This window comes from Balaenoptera ricei, chromosome 11, assembly GCF_028023285.1.
Source record: "Balaenoptera ricei isolate mBalRic1 chromosome 11, mBalRic1.hap2, whole genome shotgun sequence".
NCBI classification, from domain to species: Eukaryota; Metazoa; Chordata; class Mammalia; order Artiodactyla; family Balaenopteridae; genus Balaenoptera; species Balaenoptera ricei.
In genome coordinates, this window is record NC_082649.1 from 94,013,165 (window position 1) to 94,036,266 (window position 23,102).

The 23,102-nt window shown below is 41.0% G+C and overlaps 2 protein-coding genes across 10 annotated transcripts in view; one reads left to right on the forward strand and one right to left on the reverse strand.

The window, feature by feature from the left end:
- The first annotated feature begins 524 nt into the window (after window positions 1-524).
- On the forward strand, window positions 525-22,580 carry TRNT1 (tRNA nucleotidyl transferase 1). 6 transcript variants are annotated; one of them, XR_009505935.1, is made up of 9 exons: window positions 621-1,051; window positions 1,695-1,869; window positions 7,200-7,393; window positions 10,191-10,329; window positions 14,208-14,334; window positions 15,608-15,801; window positions 16,447-16,700; window positions 16,895-18,330; window positions 21,617-22,580. XR_009505935.1 is itself a non-coding variant. In XM_059940213.1 (8 exons), the coding sequence occupies exons 2-8, from the start codon at window positions 1,722-1,724 to the stop codon at window positions 17,141-17,143; spliced, it is 1,305 nt and encodes a 434-aa protein (XP_059796196.1). In that variant the 5' UTR covers window positions 525-583; window positions 1,695-1,721; the 3' UTR covers window positions 17,144-22,580. The 6 variants fall into 6 exon arrangements, 5 of the variants coding, with proteins under 5 accessions (XP_059796196.1, XP_059796197.1, XP_059796198.1 ...); XM_059940213.1 differs by lacking the exon at window positions 621-1,051 and adding an exon at window positions 525-583 and having other exon boundaries at window positions 16,895-22,580; XM_059940214.1 differs by lacking the exon at window positions 621-1,051 and adding an exon at window positions 550-610 and having other exon boundaries at window positions 16,895-22,580.
- CRBN (cereblon) overlaps window positions 16,832-23,102 on the reverse strand; it is a 31,757-nt gene continuing 25,486 nt past the window's right edge. For 3 of the 4 annotated variants that reach the window (XM_059940207.1, XM_059940210.1, XM_059940211.1), the window contains 3 exons: window positions 22,569-22,633; window positions 21,652-21,783; window positions 18,500-20,143 (listed from right to left, as the gene is read on the reverse strand). In XM_059940207.1, the coding sequence (XP_059796190.1) occupies window positions 19,963-20,143; window positions 21,652-21,783; window positions 22,569-22,633 (378 nt within the window). In that variant the 3' untranslated portion in view covers window positions 18,500-19,962. Of the gene's footprint in view, window positions 17,037-18,499; window positions 20,144-21,651; window positions 21,784-22,568; window positions 22,634-23,102 lie in introns of those variants that run through there. The other variant, XM_059940208.1, reaches the window with a different exon arrangement.

A 23,102-nucleotide genomic window follows, 5' to 3' on the forward strand; every position in this document is an offset into this window, starting at 1 on the left:
CCTCTGCCTAGGTCTTGTCGAGGTACGTGTATTTAAAAAAATGTGTTCTTACTCCTGGGCAGAGATTAGGGTATAGAATAGTAACATGAGTCAAGTGCGAACCGGGGAGCAGGCAAGAATAACAAGTTCACATTTACTGAGCACTTCCTCTTTACTAGGGAATAACATGACATTTAAGCCTGGCAAGCCCCTGAGAGAGGTTCTAGTGATCGTCTCATTTTACAGAGGAAGCCGGTGTCACTCGACCAAGGTCACACAGGTATGCAGTGCAGATGGGCGCCTAACTACCTCAGGGCCAGAGAGAGGCGCGGTGAGATGTAATTAAAACAAACGTACAGCCCCTGGTCCTTCGGGTCCCCCCCAGGAGCAACGACTGGCTGCGCAGCCCTGGGAAGAGCTAGGGAACCGCAGTCCAGCGAGCGGCTTCCCGCGGGGAGGTGGGAGGGCCGGGGAGAGCCTGCCCGGGCCCCGCCCACGCCCTGCTGCGACTTCCCTCCCATTCGCCGTCGACCGGCGCGCGTCAGTGACGTCCCCTCGCCTGCCGCCGGGAAGTGCGCGCGGCGATGACGGCGCAGCGGGGCCGGTGAGCGGGCGCGCGGGGTACCTGCGGGTGCGCGCCTCTGGAGGGGGGGGAGCGGCGGCGACGACGCGAGATGCCGGAGGGCTCTCGCGCGGGCCCGGTCTTGGGGAAGGCGGGTGCCGGGGGCGGTGAGAGGCCTCTTCCGGACTAGGGGACGGAGCCCGACGTGGAGGTCGCGGGGCCGCGTGTCCGCCACGTCTCGCCTACCGCGGGCTGATTCATCGGGCTTCCCCTGGGCGCTTTCCCTTCCTCGCGGCCGGGCCCCTGAGCGTCTCCCTTTTCTGTCCAGCATCTGTCGTGGGAGGGGCGGGACACACCATTTTCAGGACTTGGGTCCCCCCCCCCCCCCCCGGGTTTTTCTGAGTTGAATCGGAGGTGGAAGGAAGCGCGGTGTTTGTCCTCCCCAGTGGTCTGGATGAGGGGAGCTCGCCCCCTGGTGGGAAGCGCCGCTCTTTGAAACCTGCTTTCCAAGTAAAGGAATGGTTCTTCTCTAGTGGTTTCCGTCAGGGGTCACTTGAGCTCTGTTGTTGCCGCCTCACGGAGGCCCACCTTATGTGGAAAGCGGGGTGGGATGACGGAGGACGGAGGGTGGGGTGTGTGGGTGGGTGGGATTCAGGCGACGTGATGGGAGGGGCGGATGGTGAATGAGGAAGAAGCGGGCAGCAAGGACCGGTCATGGGGAAATACCTTATTTTACGGTGCCTAGGAAATATCCCTGGGTCATAAGTCTCAGGTGCGTGTGGGCAAGTATGTGACCGTGCCTTGTTCTGGAGGAGACCAAGTGTTCCTGCAAGTCTTTGAGTTACATTTTATGGAACCACTGTTCTCGGCAGCCCTGTACCCCTCACGCTCTAAAGCACCTCCCGGAAGAGCACCCTAACAGTAAAATAAATATGCGGGTGTAGTATCAGTAGTATGTCCTTCATGAGTGCAAAACCAGATAACGACAAGCGTAGATCCAGCTGTAATTCTCCCTCCCATTGTCGCTTTTTTCAGTTTTTCCTCTGAACAGGAGATGAATGTCTCTCTCTGTTGATAAGTAAAATCGCAGACTATCCCTTTGTTGTCCTTCACCCGGGAGTTTCATCGTTGGGCATGTTTGCTTGTCTTGTAGGTGCGTGGTTGGTGACTTTCTCTCCAGATGCTAAGGTGCCTGGATCTCTGGCGCAGGCAGTTGCTGAGCTGCAGCTGGAGTAGACTGTGCCTTCTGAAGCACTCTCTGTTTACAATGAAGTTGCAATCTCCAGAGTTCCAGTCACTTTTCACAGAAGGCTTGAAGAGTCTGACAGGTGAGAGATTAGGATGCCTCTTCTTGCTTTGGAAGCCTGTAAAAATGGAGAGGCAGAGGGTTAACGTTCTTTAGCCAACATTCATGGTTTTTTGTTGTTGTTAAGCTAATGAAAGCAGGGTTTACCATGGGTAATCCAAAACTATAGCCAAATCATGAGAAGAGGCAAATAATGATTGCAGTTAAAATGCATGGCTTTTTTGTGTGTCACCCCAGGTACTTTATATGCATCACAGAATTGGGCCTGCTAACTTAAGGAGTAGGTACTTTTTCTCTTGTTTTATGGTTGAAGAAACAGAGGCTTAGGAATGTGAAATGCTTTTCCAACGTTTTTATAGCTAATAACTGGAGAGCTGGGTTTTGAACTTGTGCAGTCTGGTTTGAGAACGCAGCTTGTAACCACTAAGCTATATTTCCGCCCCAGGTATAAGTGCTTTGTGAAACAACTAAAGGTAGAAGGAAGTGGGAGTTACGTCCATCTGTGCACCTGCAAAGCTTATCTGGAAGGAACACAGGAAACAACTTGAGCTAAGTGCCGGATTACAGCAGCTTCATCTTGCTTGCCGCAGTTCTGTCATTTCTTATGTTGGTTCTCAGTATCAGCTACTGCTGTTGCAGTGCACACAGCTGCGTTTCAAAGCCTATGGTATCTTAGTCACGCCTTCAGAAATATATTAAGGTGTAGGGATGTAGAAACATGACCTTAGCTGTTGGTTTGCCACCCTGGCTGTCCATTAGATTCACCTGGGGAGCTTTTTATAACATACAGGTGCTGGTGTCCCACTCCTGCCCTACTGAACTGGAATCGGAATCTCTAGGGAGCATGGGCATTTATAAATTTTGATGAAAACTCTACCCTCTTAATTCTCATGACCAGAAGGTGGAGGAACCATTGCTTTAAAATGACTTTCCTTGCATTAGCTTATTGACAAAGCTACTTTCCTATGCTTGAAATAAGGTGATTTTTTTAGGTGTATGTCAGAGGTAAATGGTACAGAACTTGTTGATTTTTGTAGGTTCTTCACATAGTGTTGAAGTGGAGGGCCTAAAGCAGGTGCTTTGCTGTGAGTTTTAATTAGAGTGAAAAATGCTAGAAACTCACTGGCCCACAGAAGTGAGTCACATATGCTACATAAACTTTTCTGGTAACCGCATTAAAAAAATAGAGAAATGGGTGAAATGAATTTTAATAACTATTTTTAGTACATCAACTTACTTAATTCAGTATATCTAAGATACCATCATTTTAATGTCAAATTTGTGTAAAAATTATGAGTGAGATAATTCCTACTCTTGCTTGTAAATCTTTGAATTCTGGTCCTTAGCACGTACCGACCGTCTTGATTCAGACTCGCCGCATTTCATAGTGCTCAAGAACCACGTGTGGCTACTGTTCATATGGCTCACGTCTAGAAGCTCCAACTTTGAGTTGAATTCTAGCTTGTTCTTTCTTTACATGCCTTTCCCAGCTCCCACTCTTCCCGTCTTCCATTGTAAGGGCCAAATGATTAGATGTAGGGAGTTAACTCTTGGGGGCCTATCTCAGATCCTTCTGCATTTTTCTTTTGGAAACAAGGCTGTGGATATTGATTACTGTAGGTCCTTGAACATTTTTTATTTTAACAGTTGCATTTGGCTTACTAACCCTGACTTCAAGAGCTGAGTTTTCTCCACCTTGAGAGGTCAAGTCCTAAGGAAGTTAGAGACGGAATAGTATGGTAAGAGAGTGGTAGTATTTGCCCAATGGTCTGGTCCTTGAAAGACTGGCAAATTGGAGCATGGGCATCTTCTAAGATTGCGTTTTTCTAGGTTATAGTGGAACTGGCAAGAATGGAATCTTTTAGTGCAGTGCCCAATGGTTAGAAAATCAACTAATTAGTTTTATTTGATCTTTGCTACTTTCTAAAGACTTGAGTATCCTGGTAAAATATAATGTTCTGTAGGAAAACAATGCACAAAAACACACAAAGGAAAAAACAGATGGCTGTTGCACGGTGATGCTGTGCAGTTTCATACGGTACCAGTTCTTGAATCCTGATAGCTGTTTTGCCAAATGTAAAGTTAGTTCCCAGCGTGCAAGAATTTGGGAGGTTAGGACAGTGTATTATGCTCATACAGCGTTTTATAATGTCAGTTTATGTCATGTAATTTATGTTTCCTTTTGCTTAAGGACAGCCATATAATACCAGTGGCGTATAAAATTATTTCTTCATTGTATACATGAGACTGAAGTTCCAAACCTAGTGCTTTTTGCATAAGTTACATGGTTAGTGGACGAGCCAGGGTTGCTGGGAGATGGTGCTCCGTCGTTAGCTGTCCGCTGCTTAGGTATGTGATGTCACCAAGTCGTATTAACATTTGGGACAATTGGAGTAGCTGATCACTCTTGAAGTTTGGGAGTTCCTAGAAACGCTGAGGAACAGATAGTTTCTTTTCTGGTAGTAACGGTTGTGCTGTGTAGTGGTCTTTTTACTAACACTTCCTGCCCGCGCTCCATCCCTACAGCCTCCAACACTCAAAACTCACAATTGTAAAGTGAAGCAGTTAATGAGAATTTGACTGAAAGTTAAAATAAAATTTAGAAGATAGAGGACAATTATAAGTTTTCTGACAAATTAATGTCATGGTCTTTAGGTTGCTCTTCAGACTGATTAATAATAGCCTGCTATCAGATGGTGGCAGCTGACACAAATTAAGACCATTTGGAATGACGAGACCCTGCGTTTCATGAGTCTTAAGCTTGAGTGTACATTAACTTTAGTTGTATGAGGTGTTATGTTCACTTGAGTATGCATGTAGTTTACAGAGTTTGTTGGAGTGTGGAATGTGTCCTTGTTTCTGTAAGATTGAAGGTGTCAGTAACTGAGGGGAAAAAGGAGCCTCTTTAAGCTGGATAATCCTTACTGTTTTGGGTCAATATAAAATCATGCCTTTCTTGCAGTTTTTGTGACTGCTGTTTCACACAGGCACGTACATATGCCTTTACGTGCCATTCTCATTTATATCAAAATGTTAGAATTGTGAGAATTTTTGGACATAGTTACCCATTTCCATAGGGCTAATCAAAATGATGAATAGATTACTTCGAGTTGTGGAACATTTTTTTCTGTAACGTATGTAGTTAATACACTGGATGACTTTGAACTTACAGTTTTATTTTAGTAGAGGCAGCTTGAGAATCTCAAAACAGTGGTTATCTTTGTGTTCAGCCTTGACCTTCATCCTCTTAAAGTAGGTTCAAATGAAAGTAAAACTTGCCCATTTTTTGCATTCCAACAGTTTCTTATGTACTCTCAAGTTGAAGGAAGAAAATCTTTTTAAAAAGTACACTTTTCAGTGCAGCGACCCTTTTTTTTTCCTTTTCTTTCTTTTTCTTAAGCTTGTGTGTCACACTTCAGTTCCATCGTGAGCCAGTTTGGTATAAGGTTGAGTGAGATAGGTTTTCTACCCTGAGAAGTGGGGAGACAAAGACATAAACAGGTAATTTTCATGTAATTAAAGATAGGCTGCTCTCGTAGCTTAGGTGGAATTCACTTTACTCCACCACGAGGAGAGACTTCCTAAACTGAATCGCAGGAGTTGAGTAAGGGTGAGCTGGGTCAGTGTGTGTTCCCCACTGTGTGACCGGTTAGTGGGTCATAAAGTCAGCTTAGTGGTCATGACCAGCCTTGAAAAATAGAGGAAAAGAGATAAAGAATGGAATAGATTAGATTGCATGGTATGTATAGTTAAGGGTAAGTACTATTTCATGAAACTCTTGTTTACCTTACCTCTCTAAGTCTCAGAAAAGCTTTGGACTAACAGATGATTTTTATATTTTATTTTAAGGGGCCATGGACCCCATTTTAAGGACTCATTGGGACTTGAATGGAAATGTGGAGTTAAAGGAGTTTGCACACTTGCTCTGGGAGGGGGCTCACGGAAGTGGTAACCCTGTGGGAGAGCCTTTAGTTAAGGCAAGAAGGTAGAGGGAGGGAACCATTGTTATTTTTTCGCAGATCATTTTAGGGCGTCTCCAGAGGTCTGCAGCTGGAAGGTCTGGGAAGCACGGGTGGGGGAGGAGGACGGCGGAGAGCACAGAGGCTGGCGTGGGGGTGGAGGGTGGCGCTTTGCGCTGTGGTCAGTGCGGCTAGAGCTCTGACGCGCTTAGCCGAACGCTCGGGTCAGCGCCCTCCTGCCGCAGACCAGCAGGAGCACCCCTCGCCGAGACGGGGCGCCCTGACCATGCGGAACCTTGGGGCACCTTGGGGCCTCTGCGTAACAGGGCTGTAGAAAGGACGTCTTGTAGGATTTGAGCTTGAATCACGTGTTTTGGGGGCAAGTGGAAGAAGCGGGGCTTTGCTGTGCATCAGGTGGTGTCAGGAAGCAGGGGTTAACCTGTGATTGTCTTAATAATTCTTACCTGGAAGGTGGGAACACAGTGTGAGGCTAACGCTGACTGGGAACTAGGAGTATCACACGTATGAACTGTTAACAGGGTGCTGTCTGGACAGTGTTTGTGTCTCATCTGTGTTCAGACATGATGACAGGTTGTCTTGATCCTGGTCGCAGCGTGGCCTTGTCTGCTGTGGATGTCCTCTGCCACGGTGGCATTCACAGGAGGACACCTGGGCCTCATGTGCATGTCCAGCTCACAGCAACACCAAGGCTTGTGTGGTGGTGGTGTCAGGCCGGGTCCTGGACGTCATGCTCACTGGGTCCCTGTGGTGTCCCTGAGTCACATGGGTGGTTGTGGTGGACTCGGCCTTGTCCTCTGCCTGCTTTGGGTGTCCTGGACTCAGGTCCTCACGGTGGCCCCAGTGTCATATGGCTTCTCCATAGAAGAGCTCTGAGCTGGTTTCAAACATCAGATGTCGGTTGTTTCTTGAAGGGTTCTCAGCTATAACGTTTATCGTGTGTGGTGTGATGGACTAATGTTTGACGGCTTCCTGCATGAATATGTTGTCTCAGCATAATACACAGAGAGAAATATGTGCAAGAACACTGCACATTTCTAAAGTATGCACATAAACCTGGAGAGAGAAAGCGGAATTATTCACTTTACTTTTTAGTAGTAATTCACATTTACATTGATGACCTTGAAGCACTGTGGAATTCTAAATGATCTTCCGAATTAACCTAAAAGAAATTCTGCACATTCCCTGTTTCTCATGGTTGTTAGAGGCATTCTGCTGTAGGCAGGTCGCTTCATTGCTGTGGGCCTTGTTCGCCTAATTTTTATGTAAAAAGGCTGAGTTCAATAATCTCTGCTATCCCAAGTAGATGGGAAAACTTGTATTTCTGTGCTTGAAAGAAACACACTGAAACAGAAAACGTTCTTTTTCACCTCAGAATTATTCATCAAAGAAAATCATGAGTTAAGAATAGCAGGAGGAGCAGTGAGGGATTTATTAAGTGGAGTAAAGCCGCAGGATGTGGATTTTGCTACCACTGCTACCCCTGCTCAAATGAAGGAGCTGTTTCAGTCGGTCGGCGTTCGTATGATCAACAACAAAGGAGAAAAGCACGGGACGATCACTGCCAGGGTGAGTGAAAAGTTTGACAGGAACTGCATTGCCTTTTCTGGTAAGTTAAAGAATTGTTATAGATCATTTCTAGTTTTTAAAAAGCAAATAACAAAAAGCCTAGTTAAAAAAAAAAGTCAGTCTCCTCTACCCCCTTATTAAATCCTGCATCCTCCTTTGTTGAAGGCCCTTTTATTTTTATAGTAGTTACTTTTTCCCTCCACATTTCTAAAAAAGACCTTTCTACGCTCCAGTGTTTCATTTTCGTTTTTAATTTCCAGTCTTAAGATGTTGCTCATTGAGGTCCTGCAGGGAAGATGATTGGGCCTTCTTATCACACCCTCCTCAACAGCAAGCACATACGATGCTCCTTCCCTCATCGTCTCAGTACATATGTGCCATAATTTTTGGTTAAGTAAGTGCGTAACTGTTGTTTGTGGCTGGATCGTGCAGTGTGTCTCGACTGCATTCCTCGTGTTCCGTGCTTTGGGTTTTCCCTGCAGTTAACGGCGTAGTTCTGTGACACAGCTCTCGGGTGCTGCTCATTCATTCATCCTGTGCTGTGCAGTTCCTCCCGGTGGCTTTCACCACGTCAAGTTTCAGTTCCTGTTTCTGGAGCCAGCTCACCGGCTGCAGTCTGTCTTCTCCCATCTGTGCGTCCTAGGCCGGCTCCCCACTCTCATCCTGGCGTTTCCCCGCACCAGATCTTGGGAGCTTCCTTGGCCTCTTACTTATCAGACCTCCTGGTTCCTGATCCCGTGGTAGTCTTTCCTGGATTATGCCCTCATTTTGGTAACCTGAGAGAGCTTTACATGTGTGAAATGTTTTTATTTTACCTTCACACTGATCTGATAGTTTGGTTGGCTGCGGAATTCAAGGCTGGGAATTATTTTCAGGCAGAAATGTAAAGGCTTTGTTTCTCTGCCTTTCCGTGCTGCCACTGAGAAGTCTGAGCTCATTCAGATCTCTCCTTTGTTTGAGACCTGATTATTATTATTTTTTCCCCCTCTTGGATGCCTTTCTGATCTCTTTATCTCTGGTGTTTTTAATTTCAAGATGACGTGCCTAGGCTCGGACTTATTTTTTCATTCATTGTGTAGGGCACTTAGAGCCCCCTTGTGTTCCCCTCTTGATGTCATCCCCTTTGTTAAATGTCTTTCCCTTTGACAAATCCCGTGATGTTGGACGTTGGACCACGGGGACTGATCTCCTAGTTTTATCTTTTGTCTCTTATTTTATATTCTCATTTGTTTTATTTTACTTTCTCTGAGATTGCCTTAACTTGATCATCCAATTTTCCTATTGTATTGGCAACTTTTGCTGTCTTCTGAATTTTCAAGAGGTCTTTCTTACAGTATTTTTGAAAGCTTCCTGTTCTTGTTTCAGATGCAGTATCTTCTCTTATTTCCCTTAGGGCATCAATTATAGGTACTTCGACAATGTCTTTATTTCCTCTGAGCTTGTTCTGTCTTTGCTGTTGGCTTTCCTTCGGTGTGGGTATTTTTCGGTCTCTCTTTATGTTTGGGTGATCTTGTGTGTGCAGAATGACCTGAGCACTTTACTGTAGTTCTGTGTGGGAAGCGTCAGCCGGTTAGTTATGGGACCACCACTGTCAATATCAGGAGGACTTTTCATTAGGAGACGTCAGAGGAATCCTCCAGTGTTACCCAGGTTAGAATAAGCCTGCTTGTTAGCATTTTGAAAACCAAGTGGGGAAAGGGATAGGGGTCATGTTGGTTTTTCTTCATGTTATTTTCATTGTGGTGCATCACTCCCATGGTCATGTGTCTGGTGCCCCAAGTTCTGATTATTTTGGGGTCAGCCTTTCTGGTTAATCTCTGTTTCTCTGCTTGGGTGAGGGAGGCACTCTGGAGGTCTAATTGTTTCTTACACGGATTTTCAACAGTCTTCATATTTCATACCCTTTTCTGTGGGATAACTTGTGCCTCAAATTCCTGATTCTGAAATTCTGTAGTGAGAACTAGTTTGTTTGTAGAGAAGAATATGTATGAGGTTGAGAGAAATTCTAGAACAGACTTTTACGGATCATTAATGACTTTCAGTTCCTAAGGAAGAGATTCCAAACTCCTGCTTGGCATGTAGCACCCTTTGCTGTCTTCCCCTACATGCTGATATGCTGTTTGTCCAGTGTGCTTTCTCTTACACGTATCCCTCTTCCTCTCCATTGTGCCTTTGGTCATCTTTTCTCTTCATCTGAATGTTCTTCTTCCCACATCTGCATGTACATATCCTACTTATTTTTCAAGGCTAAGACCACATGTCCCTCTAACATGAGGCTACCCAACTTTTCCCCGCTGGAGGTAATCTCTCTTCCCAAGATACATGTGGCACTGTATTTTAACCTCATTGATGATTACCAGTAAAGGAGCTGCAGGATGTGGTACCTGTATTTCTTCCTCTGTCAGTCGTTTGCTCAGTGGTGTATATTCTGTAAATTGATACTCAGCTCTTTGCAAACTGGAGCTGTTAAAAAATATTTCAAAGAGTAGCCTGGTTTGAAATTGAAGAACCAGAATATACTATTTTTAAGGGCTCTTCCCTTCTGCCACATGATTTGTCAGACATGCCATTTTTGTATGTCAGACTCATCTTTTTTAATTAAGATGGGGTTTATTATTTCTTAAAAATTATTCTTTGGATCTATCTTTGAATACTGTGGGTGTCTTCCTGTCTCAAGGTATACGTGCACTAGTTGACTGTAAAAAGAAAGAAGATACCTGTCAGGACTAACATGTTTTTTTCAATTCATCCAGTGATACTAAAAACGAATTTTAAAAAAACATATATTTACTTCCAGCTTCATGAAGAAAATTTTGAAATTACTACACTACGGATTGACGTTGCCACTGATGGAAGACATGCTGAGGTCGAATTCACAACTGACTGGCAGAAAGATGCTGAACGCAGAGATCTCACTATAAATTCTATGTTTTTAGGTAATATATGTAGATAATGTTTTAATTCAGTCAATCCGAATGCCTTCATTTTGAGTGAAACCTGCATCCTGGAAATGTTCCCCAGCTTGAGAGGTTGCATTAGTTTCTTCTAAGAGACGGCCTGTTGGTTAAAGATGACCCTGGAGCCAAGATCCCTGGGTTCCTCGGACTCGATCATTCTCTCGCTGTAAAATGACGAAGGTGATATTAGCTTCCTTTGCAGGGTTGTTGTGAGGATTAAAGGAGCTGGTCATGGCGAATCCCTGGCACAGTGCCTGGCACCTTATGAATCGCATTTAAAAATGTTAGGTTTCGGGTCAGAAACGCGCACACAGACACACACACGCCGTGCCCCTTCTCCCCTGTCGTTGCTGTGCGCACACTCCACCCTCTCCTCTGCCGGAGCCGGTGGTGCACTTGGTCGGTGACGTCACCTCTTCCGCTGCCCGTTGCTCCGTGTGCCGAGCGCCGCTTCACCGTCTTCTGTAGCGTCGCGTTTCAGGAATTGTCTGTGCTCCGTCAGAGTTGGCGTGTGAGAGGGAACCTGTTTATCATCTCAGCTTAACTTGTTCATGAAAGGAGTGGGAATCATAATGGGAGTAGATGTGAATTACGTTAGTGTTTTGGTGCACAATTGAAGCATTATTTTTTGTCCTTTAAATTTTAGACAAGCTCTTCAGGTTTAAATCTCTGGATTAGAAAAGAGAGATGGAGCGTCCACTCTTCGTAACCAACTTTGGGGCACGGTAACTGTGAAAGGATGAAGCAATGGGATCCACTTCGTGGGATGGGGAAGGGGGCTGTAGGCCCAGATGGGGTCTCTCGCTAATTACATTAATGCCAAATCACATTTCTACAGCACCTACTCGGTTCAAGGCGCATCAGTGCTCACCTGATACACTTTGGCTCATTTAATTCTCAGAAAAATTCCATAAAGTGGGTATTAAACTCATTCGACAGACGTGGAAACAGACTCAGAGATGTTAAGTACTTGAGCTCAAGTCGTGGAGAGGCTTGATTGGTTTCCGAAGCCTGGGTGATTTATGACCAAAGGCAGCCCAGCTGGAGGCATGTTTTCTCTCCATTAGGGGGTGGAACTCCAGGTGTTAATTTCTTCTTACATCGTTTTTATTTAAACTGCTCCAACTACTGCAGTGTATGAAAAACCTTACAACTAGCTTCTCATACGCACACATAACTAAAAGAGAGAAACTAATAGCCTTTTTCAAGAGACTATTTTATAAAAATAAAAGCTGTTCTTATTGGTACTACTGTTTTCTAACATTTGCTGAACCCTCATAATGTGCCAGCCAATGTTCTAAGCCCATCACATAAATTTAATCTTCCCACCAACCCTATGAGTAGTTCCTGGTATTTAACTCACGATAATTTGCTCCAAGTCCCGCAGCTGGTAAATTGGAGAATTAGGATTCCAGCTGAAGCAGCCTGGCCCCAGAGGTCGCATCCTTAACCACCACATTATGCTCGCAACACAGCTTTATTTCTCATTTTTATTCATCATGTTTTTTAAAAGGGTATTCAGAGCAAAACAAAGTACACGCCTGTATATACTCAGTAATCCTTACCTTTAGCCCATTTTCCCATCCAGACTTTTTTCAAGCCTTATCAGATACAGCATTCCTGGTTCTGGGGGTGAGGGTTACTTTGCTTTTCAAACCCTTATTTTCCGTTTTGTCACACTATGTTTTTTTTCTTCCAAATTTGATCTTCTCTTTACTGAAAAAGATCTTGTTATTTCCACATTCCCCAGGGAGTTAAGAGTCTCTTCATTAAGAGAAGTAACATGAAGAGACAGATATATACCACATTTATGTTCTACTTTGTAATCGTTATCTTTGTCTCTTTATGTAGTTTGTTTATTTTCATTTCCTGTTATATCTTTTTGAATCTGGAGCCTTATCAATTGGCTCTAAGTGTCAAAATGCCCTGTCAGCCAAAAGAGCTTGGCAAGTGTTAATTAAGCCTGAGTTTACCAGTGTTGTTGCATTTGGGATAATCAAAGAGCATTCAGGTTCAAGAAAATTAAAATGACAAGTGGTTATCTTTTGTAGTAGTGGCAGTGCTTCCTTTCTATGATGCCACGAGGTGAAGTCTCTCTTAGGCTCACAGAGCTCCCAGTTTGGGTGGTTGAATGGTACCTGTGTCTTTGCTCAAAGTGTTTCTCTTTTTCCTTCTTAGTTCTCAGGGTGACCATCTGTCTCAGTTTGCCTAGGACTGAGCTAATTCCTGACATGCGATTTCCAGTTTTAAAATCAGGAAAGTCCTGGGATAACTGGGATGAATTGATCACTTTACTCATACCTGAGGTTTTATGTGCTTTATATTAAAATTGTTTTGTTAGGTTTTTTTCATTTTGTTCAACATGTGAGAGAGCATATTGTGGTAGAAATTGGTTTACAACATTTTGAATGGATATTAGGTTCACATGGTTCAAAATTCACAAAGTTTAAAAGGCTGCTTGGTGAAGTGTCACCATCAGATTTACTGTCCTCTTGCTGACAGTGCAATAAGACTTGGATCCTTGCCAAGCTGATACAAATCTGGAAGACAGTATCTCATAAACTTGCATTTCTTATGACTAAGGTTGAAAATCTTCATTTTTAAAGAGGCTTTTTGTATTTCCTGTATATATTTTTAGCTCATTTTTCCATTTATGTGGTCTTTTTCTACTTAAGAGCTTTTTGTAGATTATCGAAATTAGTCATTTGTCTTTATGATACAGACCGAAATGTGTTTTTCCCAGTACGTCATCTGTCTAATGCTTTGCATTGTGATGTTTTTTGCTATGCAGGCATAGCTGATGTTTTATGTAGTTGGATTTATTAATTTCTTTGAAGGCTCTGGTATTGTGTTTTGTTGTTTTTTTCTTGGTAATTATATTTTGAAAGTTCGTCCCTATTTCAGGATTATAAAATTTTTTCCTGTGGTTTATTATTTATTACTTTTAGTACTTAATTTCTCCAGATAGTTTTTACTACTATGTATTTTTTCCGGATTATTTTGGTAGTTCTTGTTTATTTTCCATTATTCACTTGAAAATCAGCTTGTTTGACGTTGTCTCAGCCCACTTCATACTGGCATAGGTCTTATTTAGTTCATTGAGTGTATTGTCTTTTAATTGCTGGTGTAAATGCAGCTTTTTATTCCATTATATCTTCCATTTGATACTGGATATAGATGAATGCTATTCATGTGTCTATTTCAACCTTGTAACTCTTCACTTTGCTTAGTTTTTACTGTTTGTGATAGATTTTAGCTAATTTTCTTGAGTTTTCCAAATTTTTTCTCAGTTCCTTTTAATTTTTTGAATTGAGGTAGTAATTGAAATACAACCTTAGTTTAAGTATACAATATGATTTGCTACTTGTATATATTAAGAAATGATCACCACAAAAAGTCTAGTTAACATGTGACACCATACATAGTTGCAGAATTTTATTCCCCTTGTGATGAGAACTTTTAAGGTCTAGTATCTTATATGTAATACAGTTAATATTGTTAACTGTAGTCACCATGCCGTGCATTACCTCTTCAGGACTTATTTACTTTATTGCTAGGAGTTTGTACCTCTTGACTCTCTTCACCCACTGCACCGGCCCCTGGCCTCAGCCTCTGGCAACCGCCAGTCTGTTCTCTGTCAGCTTGTTTTTTTAAGATTCTATATAAAAATGAGGTCATATGGTATTTGTCTTTCTCTGTCTGGTTTATTTCACTTAGCATAATGCCCTCGAGATCCATCCATGTTGCCACAAATGGCAAGATTTCATTCTTTTTTATGGCTGAGTAATATTCCATTGTATATGTGCCATTGTTTTCCAGTTCTTAGTGATTTTTCTTCCCTCTTTTCTAATGAATAGGTTTCGATGGTACTTTATTTGACTACTTTAATGGTTATGAAGATTTAAAAAATAAGAAAGTTAGATTTGTTGGACAAGCTAAACAGAGGATACAAGAAGATTATCTTCGAATTTTAAGATATTTCAGGTAAGGATTTCTATAAATTACATTAATGATACAGTTTTGAATACTATTACCAGAGCACAGTTCTGATCATGTGAAATGCACAGCAGGTTAGTGTACACAATGGTGACATCCCAAATGTCTGTCTCCAAGAGACAGGATACTGTGGCTCATGAGATAATACTTAGATACTGCATCTTTTCATTGTCCAAAACAGTCACTTGCTCCTTTCTGTGATGATCTTTTAAATAATTCAGCTTTAAAAAGGTCTTTTTTTCTTTTTGATTGAATATTTTCTGCACCAGTCATTCATTACACAGATATTTGAGGGCTTATCACAAGCCAACCCTTGTGCTAGGTGCGTTGAACAGAGTAGTGAGTGAAATGAAAGCATGCCTTCATATGGCTTACCGTTTTAGGTGGTCATGGGAAATCTGTCCGAAGAATTGGGAAGGTATGAGATGCATTTGGATGGTTTTGTGGGTAGCAATGCTTTTTCAACTCTGAACTCTAACATTTAAAAAAACTATTGTAACTGGCTAATTTATGTCTACTGATATTAATTTTTCACTGGTTGGGATCACTCTCAGAATATTCTTTGACAGAGTCTACATATTTTGTCAACAAATGCTATCCCTTTAGACTTCAGTGTTTGCAAACCGTCTCTCTTTACAAATAATAGGACACAGACTGAGGCACAGCCATAGCCATTTAGTCATTTAATTTAGATCACTAATGAACTGAATTTTGAAGATACGAGTGGTAAAAACAGGTATACTTTAATGCTTCCAGTTCTGAGAGCCCATGATACAACACTCCCTTGTCTGCAGCGAGATTTGTTTTATTTGAAGCTCTTAATTAAAAGTATTGATGTGTACAGACAGGCAATCTCTGAGGGGTTAAGACTCCTCCAGCATGGCATTTCAAGTCTTGTTTTAGTGCCTGGACAAGACTGCTCTGGTTTATGCATCCACCGTCAGTACCAGTTCAGAGACCTCTTTTGCTGGCCATTCTAACGTTTCAGTCAGTGATGTGAAAGTGCAGTGAGGAGGGGGTCTGGTTCCTGCTGACTTTAAGAAGGTTACGTACACTTTATTGGACCTCAGGTTTTCTCATGTGAGAAAAGAGAGAAGGTGAACTGACCAGATGATTGTCAAGGTCCCTCCTAGATCTAACTACTTCGCTGTTGTTTCTGATTAAATAGATGTCTGCAATAGTACTGGTAAAATGAAAAGCAGATTTTTCTGGTGAAACACCAGCATTAGAGGTAGTACACTCTGAGACTTTTGCTTTGTAGGTTTTATGGGAAAATTGTAGATACACCTGGTGACCACGATCCTGAGACTTTGGAAGCAATTGCAGAAAATGCAAAAGGCTTGGCTGGAATATCAGGAGAGAGGATTTGGGTGGAACTGAAAAAAATTCTTACTAGTAACCACGTACATCATTTGATTCACCTCATCTATGACCTTGATGTGGCTCCTTACATAGGTGAGTCCAACTTAAAAAATGTTTGCCTTTTTGGCCACGAAACACGTCTGGTTTAAAAATTTCATAAGAAAAAAAACGTTTACCAATTCTAAAAGGAAAAATGGAGTATTTTAAAAGATGGTAATAAACTTTGAGGCCAGGAGTAGGACAGTTTTTTTACGGGTAGGGGACAGCACAGAGAGCACATTGTGCTGGAGCACAGTGGCCTCTGCACTCAGTCCATCCTGGGTTTCAGTGAGGCTTTGCCACTTATCAGCTTCGTGACTTGCGTTATTTCCTTACGTGTTAGTTTCTGAATCTAACAGAGGGGTATGAAAGTGACGGCATCTGTCTAATGGAAGGGCTGAGAGCTTCCGGGAGTTTAATACACGTAAAGCACGGAGAAGACCTGACTTATACATGGAAATAGTTCAGTAGGTATTAAAATTAATATTCAGAAGCAACAGCCGGTGTTTGCGACGTGGGAGAGGACAGCAGCAGTGTAGCAGTGGTTCCTCTGTAACATGGAGCAGCAGACTGGACCCCTAGTGAGCCCTGGTGCCAGGGCATTTCTGCAAACGGAAACAGGGTTTGCTTAAGATGGGAATTTATTTTATTAAATGTATCCTCTCTAAAAATGGGTGAAAAATGCTTTTGTCCCTACAGGCTTGCCTGCTAATGCAAGCTTAGAAGAATTTAACAAAGTCAGTAAAAATGTTGAAGGTTTTTCCCCAAAGCCAATGACTCTCTTGACCTCACTGTTCAAAGTACAGGATGATGTCACAAAATTGGATCTGAGGTTGAAGATTTCAAAAGAAGAGAAGAATCTCGGTTTATTTATAGTTAAAAACAGGAAAGATTTAATTAAAGCAACAGATAGTTCAGAACCTTTGAAACCCTATCAAGACTTCATTATAGATGTAAGTATGTTCTAGGCTTGGTCAGAATATAAATCATCTTTGCTAATTGTGGAACAAATTTATTAATACTAAGACCCACAAAGTATTATGTGAATTTCTTTTATTTTAAATGAAAAATTTCACATTGAGCATTTATTTAAATTTTAGGATAAGATCATTAGCAAGTGTGGTAATGTTTGATTTTGGCCCTTAAGTCTAGAGAATCTGATGCAACTGCTCGTGTGTGTGAACTCCTCAAGTACCAAGGAGAGCACGGTCTTCTGAAGGAGATGCAGCAGTGGTCCATTCCTCCATTTCCTGTAAGTGGCCATGACATCAGAAAAGTGGGCATTTCTTCTGGAAAAGAAATTGGGGCTCTCTTACAGCAGTTGAGAGAACAGTGGAAGAAAAGTGGTTACCAAATGGAAAAAGATGAACTGCTAAGTTACATAAAGAAGACCTAAAATTGATGAGAGCTGGCTACTAAAAAAGCAGAAACGTTTTGGTAAGACTAGTTTTTTCCCCTCCGCCCTTAGTGAGATTTAAGAGACTGGAATAGTGAGATTTAAGAGACTGGAATAAAAGCCAGCTTAGAGGATTTCTTCAGAAGAATAAAGGTCTTATTTTGTGAAATACAATTATATTTCAGGCACTAAAGGAAAGTCTACGTCCTCTTAATCTGATTTATATCGCTGAACCTTGTAATTCTTTTGGAATAGTTCCTACTGAGGAAAAAAAAGAGTTGGCTTCGCTTAATCTGTCTAGGTTTTTTTTAAAAAGTGGGTTTTTTGGTTTGTTTTTGCACAGGGCAGTACTAAGATTAATCCTAACACGTGGTAATAACTGTTTTGAAAAAGATGTTTCTTAGTATTTGCAATTGAAATACCTGGTTTAATTTTCTACAACGATTGTGTATGATAAGTGTCAGTTTTTATCTGAATTCCAGAATAAACCTGTGCTTGAAAATAGCTGACAAATTTGCATAAAGTATCATATATAAAACGTGAAGATCAGATGTGTCCCACGTGGCCGTCATTCCTACACCCAGGACTTGACTTGTTCTAGGGAGCTGTAGTTTAGTATGTAGTTGATACTTTTCTCTGCCATAATGAACGATTTCTGTAACTTCCTGCTAAGCCGGGAAAGATTAGCTTGAGGGTTAGTCTTGAGCCCGTTATTTTAATAAACATTTCCTTTGGAATTTGGAAGATAAATGTGGGTATCTATATATGTGTGTGTATATATATATATATATATATATATATAACAAACAAACAGGTGCCATATATATATATATATATATATATATATATACATAGTGACAGTACTCCTGTCACTTTAAAGTAAAATAAGGGTTATGGCCTTTTGCTCTTTAAAGATCTGAGGCCAGATGCTTGCAGTGGGTGAAGAGGTGTATCACACACAAGTATTATTTATTCTGACATTTTATAATTTTCCTTTCTGTGTAGCCACTCATAGCATCTTTGTGCGCTACTGGCAAATAAATAGCAATTTTGGACCTTGATAAAACAATTTTGAAAAGCATATTTCTGTTAAAGCCCTGCTAAGAGGAAGTGTGACAGACAAACACTCAGTGTACAAACAGGGGCCATGTTGCAAGAAAGGGAGCCTCAGAAACGACTGCACACAGGTCAGTAATTAAACGTCTTATAAAATAACCCACTGAAATATTTAAGTATATTAAGATATATTTGGAACCAACACTGTAGAATTCCTACTGTGCTATGTAGGAAGTATGCAGATTTAGCTATTTGAGGTCTGGCTTCATCACGTATAAAGAGACTTTTTAAAATAGTATATGCGTGTTTTTATATACCAGGAAATTTTATTTGCAAGTGTCAGTAAATAATATAGAACATTCTGAGATTACACTCTTCAGGGGGCAAAATGTTCCCTCACTACACCTGGTTTAGAGGACGTTTTAGTTCAGTGTAAGACTGACTATGACTATATGAACAAACAGTAGAGTCATTAAAAACCCAAGGTTATTATTAGTTTGTAACAAAGTAAAGGTTAGGCATATCGAATACAGAAGGGGGGCACATGCTAAAAAACCGACAGCGTCCTTGAGTTGCTTTTCATTTACTCTCTTTTTACATAAATGTGCAACCTTATACTCAGTTGCGGATTCCAGGCTAGGCAGTCAAAACCATTGCATGTTTGGAAAAAGAAAATATTGACAAATTCAAACATGAGAAATTTAACAGTCCGTTTTTGGCCACATCCATCGTACCTGATTAGGTGAACTTTTCCCAGTGAATTATGTAAAGCAGTGAAGGAACATCAAAATTACGCAAATGTAAAAGGATCCAATAAACCCCTTGAATGTATAAGCAAAAAGAGGTAGGTGGCAAATCAGTCTGTCTAGAACTTTATCTTAAGAATTATTTCTTACACCTAGATTATCCGCTTATGAGTAGATATTTTACATTATTTAAACAAAGAACATGTTTAATTTAGTTTTGCTCTTACAGTTTACTTACAGAGTTTCTTTAGTTTACATTGAACAAAATAGCCTATAAAATACATTAGCACATCTCACTTGTAGGAAGGGGACGTGTTTTAACATCTGTGTTCCACAGTAGTCTAGGTTCAAATGAAACTTTGGAACAGAATAACCAAACACACAAAATACTATTTTCACTAACAAACAAACATGTTAGGAAAGGAGAACTTTTATTTTGGGGCTCAAACTGTGTACTTTAGTTTCTCTGAGATACTGATTTGTAAATTTTGAAAGTATTAAAGAAAATCAGAAAGAACAAAGCCCTTTTAAAATAATACACACACTGCCTTGCCTCTTTCAAAAAGGGACCGTGCTAGTGCTTGGCACCCTAGCTTTTGGAAACTTCTGCCGTTTTGAGCATTGGTACAAACGTGCCATTCTGTTCCATGTATCAGGATCAAATGAGGAACCCTCACATTTTAAGAATTTATAGGAATTTCAGGTATGTTTTGTGCAGGGAATACCCTCACCAGTTTCACAGATGTCTTCATGTCCTATCAGATCCCACAGAATAAGAGCACCAAGCTCCTAAAGTAGGTAACTCCCGAAACCAAGTATTCTAGACTGCTTTTCATCCTCTTCAATAGTGTATTTTAGTCTAATCTTCAAATACTGTTGTTTGTTTGACTAAGAAACTGCAACCTTCCATGTAATGTCGCTTTTTACTTAGGTATGCATCAAAAGCAGTAATTTCCAAAGCAGACCTGATGTTAGAATACTGATTTTGCTAAGGAACCTTATCCCTACCGTATTCGTTTATAAGCAGAGTATTATTTTGTCTGGGCTTATGTCATCTTCAGTGTCTGGGATCGTGGGCAGCAGAGCAGATCGAGTCAAACCCCAGAATTTTTGAGGTAACATGTCTTTTTTGGTGGCTGTAAATTTCCATCCAATATGGCTTGCACAGATCCTGCACTGGGCAATGGTCCAGGCGAACCTATAAAATTAAGGAAAGGTATCAGCTGAGGCTGTGTATCCCAGCCTATCAACCATATAAACCTGTTAGGAAGACAGATCTTAGAGCCAAATTCTAAGGATGGGGAAGAAGGAATACTCTTGAGTTTGGATTTATACAGTTTCCTGAAACAAACCTCACAAAAAGATTTTCTAGTTTGTATGGTTCAGCGTGGTAATGCGTCAGTCTCTATATATATATATGTTACTTGATTGTGCTCTTAAGCTGTGCTTAAATTTTTTTCCTCCAATGCCAAGAAAGAAAAAAAGAATAAATAATCTTATTAATACAGATGTTTTTATACAAGTTGCTGGTTGCCAGGACCACACTCTAAATTGCAGCTGCATTTTCTTTGTTTTGTATTGCACTCAAGTTAGAAAACAGCAACCACCAGTAGAAATACACACTTTTGTGTGGGTTACAACTGGGGATGGGGGAGGTAAGTGTTTTTCTCACGTAAGAAAGATTTCAGGACTACTCTTCTAAAATGAGAATGATTTGTCAGGTAATTCATCCAAAAATACAAGCCATGGCATTACAGAAAGAAAACCCAAACAAACCAAAAGCCCAAACCATGTAATGGTACTTTTTCCCCTGGATATAGCCCCCGTTTAGTATTTATGTTATGTTAACATGTTAATTCTAGTTTTCGTCCTTAAGAAGGATATCAAATAAGACTGGACAATCTAAGTGATATGGTTCTAGGTCCAGAAGAGTAAGTATATAGCACTAATCCCTACTCAGCTTGCCTCTCTCAAAATAAAAAGGCTGAGCCAGTATTTGGACAGATAATAGGGGGTCTTGAAGATAATATGGCTCAAGGAATCTAACAGGTGGTGCTGTTGGTCCCACAGTCATACTCTGAAGGGCACTGGGCTAAAGCAAAAAACAAAACAAAACATGCAAACTTAGAAGAAAAGCAAGCATGGTTTCTGTGTGTTTGGTGTCTATCACTGCTTGGGTAACATTCTCTAGTTTAACACTTTACAGAATATGATACAGATACACAGTGGACCCTCGATCAACACAGGGGTTAAATCCGCCTATAATTTACAGTTGGCCCTCATATCTGCGGTTCCTCTGCAACCAACGATTCAATCAACTGCAGACCACGCAGTACTGTAGTATTTTTACTAGTGAAACATATCTGCGTCTAAGTGGATGCAAGCAGTTCAAATCCACGTTGTTTAAGGGGTCATACAACAGTTGATTTTCAGATTGAGCTGACAGGAAAATGAGTGTGGATTGTGGATTAAGTGTATAGTTAATCTGAGGAGAAGTGCAGTTGCCACCTTCTTTCTCCCTAACATTACATTCAGTGAGACTGTGCAAGAAGAGCTTTTTCTAGCCGTTCATGAAATGAACATTTAAATAGAATTATTCACTTCGTTGTCTATTTCTGATTATAATTCTAGCAGCTCTGCTTAGGACTCTGGGTTTTTCTTCCCAATTAAGGCAAAACCAAAAAAAAGTGACCACCACCACATTACCCAGGAAACCAGCTGTGCTCTGTAGAAGGCCGGCCGATCAGATTCAAGTTGCAAGCCTTATACACGGTAAGCGTCTCATGCACGTATCCGTGAGGATTCACATAAGCTGCCATCGGCCCACATAAGGATAAACTAAAACAGAGAATCAGCACAGAGGACAAGTCAAGTCAAAATGGGGTGGGGTGGAAATAACATATTTTAAAAGTTCACCAAGAAACAAGGTTCTAAGAGCTATAGTTTTTAACCTTTTAGTTAAAACTAATAATAATAAGAGGTTGGCAGTCAGCCCAGTTTTATTTGGTCTAAATGTTTTCCATGATGACAAAAAGGAAAAAATACTGCTAGTTTTTAAAATCTTCCTCAAGATAGACATTGTAAAATATATATGGACTCAGCTTCCCCTAAAGGAGCCTGAGAGGGGAAGTCCAATGACACGTTTCCACTTGGTCATTCTTGGGCATCTGAGTACTCTGCAAACAGCAGTTCTTCCCTTCTTGATTTATAATGACTTTTTGTCAGAAAAGCATCAGTACACGTTCAGAAGCATGTCCTCCTTTATCTTTGACGCTATGTGGCGAAACTGATATTTGAGTGAAATATCATGGTAGGTAGGCACTAAGAAGATATCCTCTAATTGACAGATTTTCAACAAGGAGGTGGGGGGGGGGGGGGGAGGAGAGAACTGCTCAGCTGTTTTACTTCACCATGCTCATTACCTATGAAAAATCCCTTACATACCCCCCCACTGTTGTTCTGGCCAACATGGAGTTAATTCCCCCCCATTTCATTTGCTGAGTATTTGTAATTTAATGGAGGGAAATATATGGAGAACCGAAATACGGTCTTGCCTGTAATTCTGTTATGGCAGTTGGAAAAACGTATTCAGATCTATACTAAAAATGTAATAAAGATCTCACCTGAATATTTCATTTTTGGTTGTTATTTCTGTTTCTTGACATTGTTTACAGCAAAGAGACGTACACTAAAAAAATTTGAGAGAAAATTAGTGGGAAAATGCTCCCAAGGTGTTGATCCCTCTGATTATCATATTTTCCTTCCAGCCATTCAACAACATAGTTTTAAAGATGGAACAAGAAAAACACAATCTGAGATCTAACACACATTCACTCACAAAACTAATGACCTTCTAGGATAGAGAAATAGTGACTGATATATATATATATATATATATATATATATATATATATAAAACCATACATGGTTCATGTAGAAATCAAGTGTTCAAAGTCTGAATGAAGATCACATAAAGGTTATTATATCTGAGGAATGCAAAACAATTCAAGTTTCTGTCTTATGATCCCAAATGAAATACATAAAATAATCCTTTAAAATATTTTTAATGCCAACCATGATGATTGATGGACAACTAGCTCTCTAATTCCACGACTACATGAATGGACCCTACAGATCGTTCTAACAGCGCACCCTCA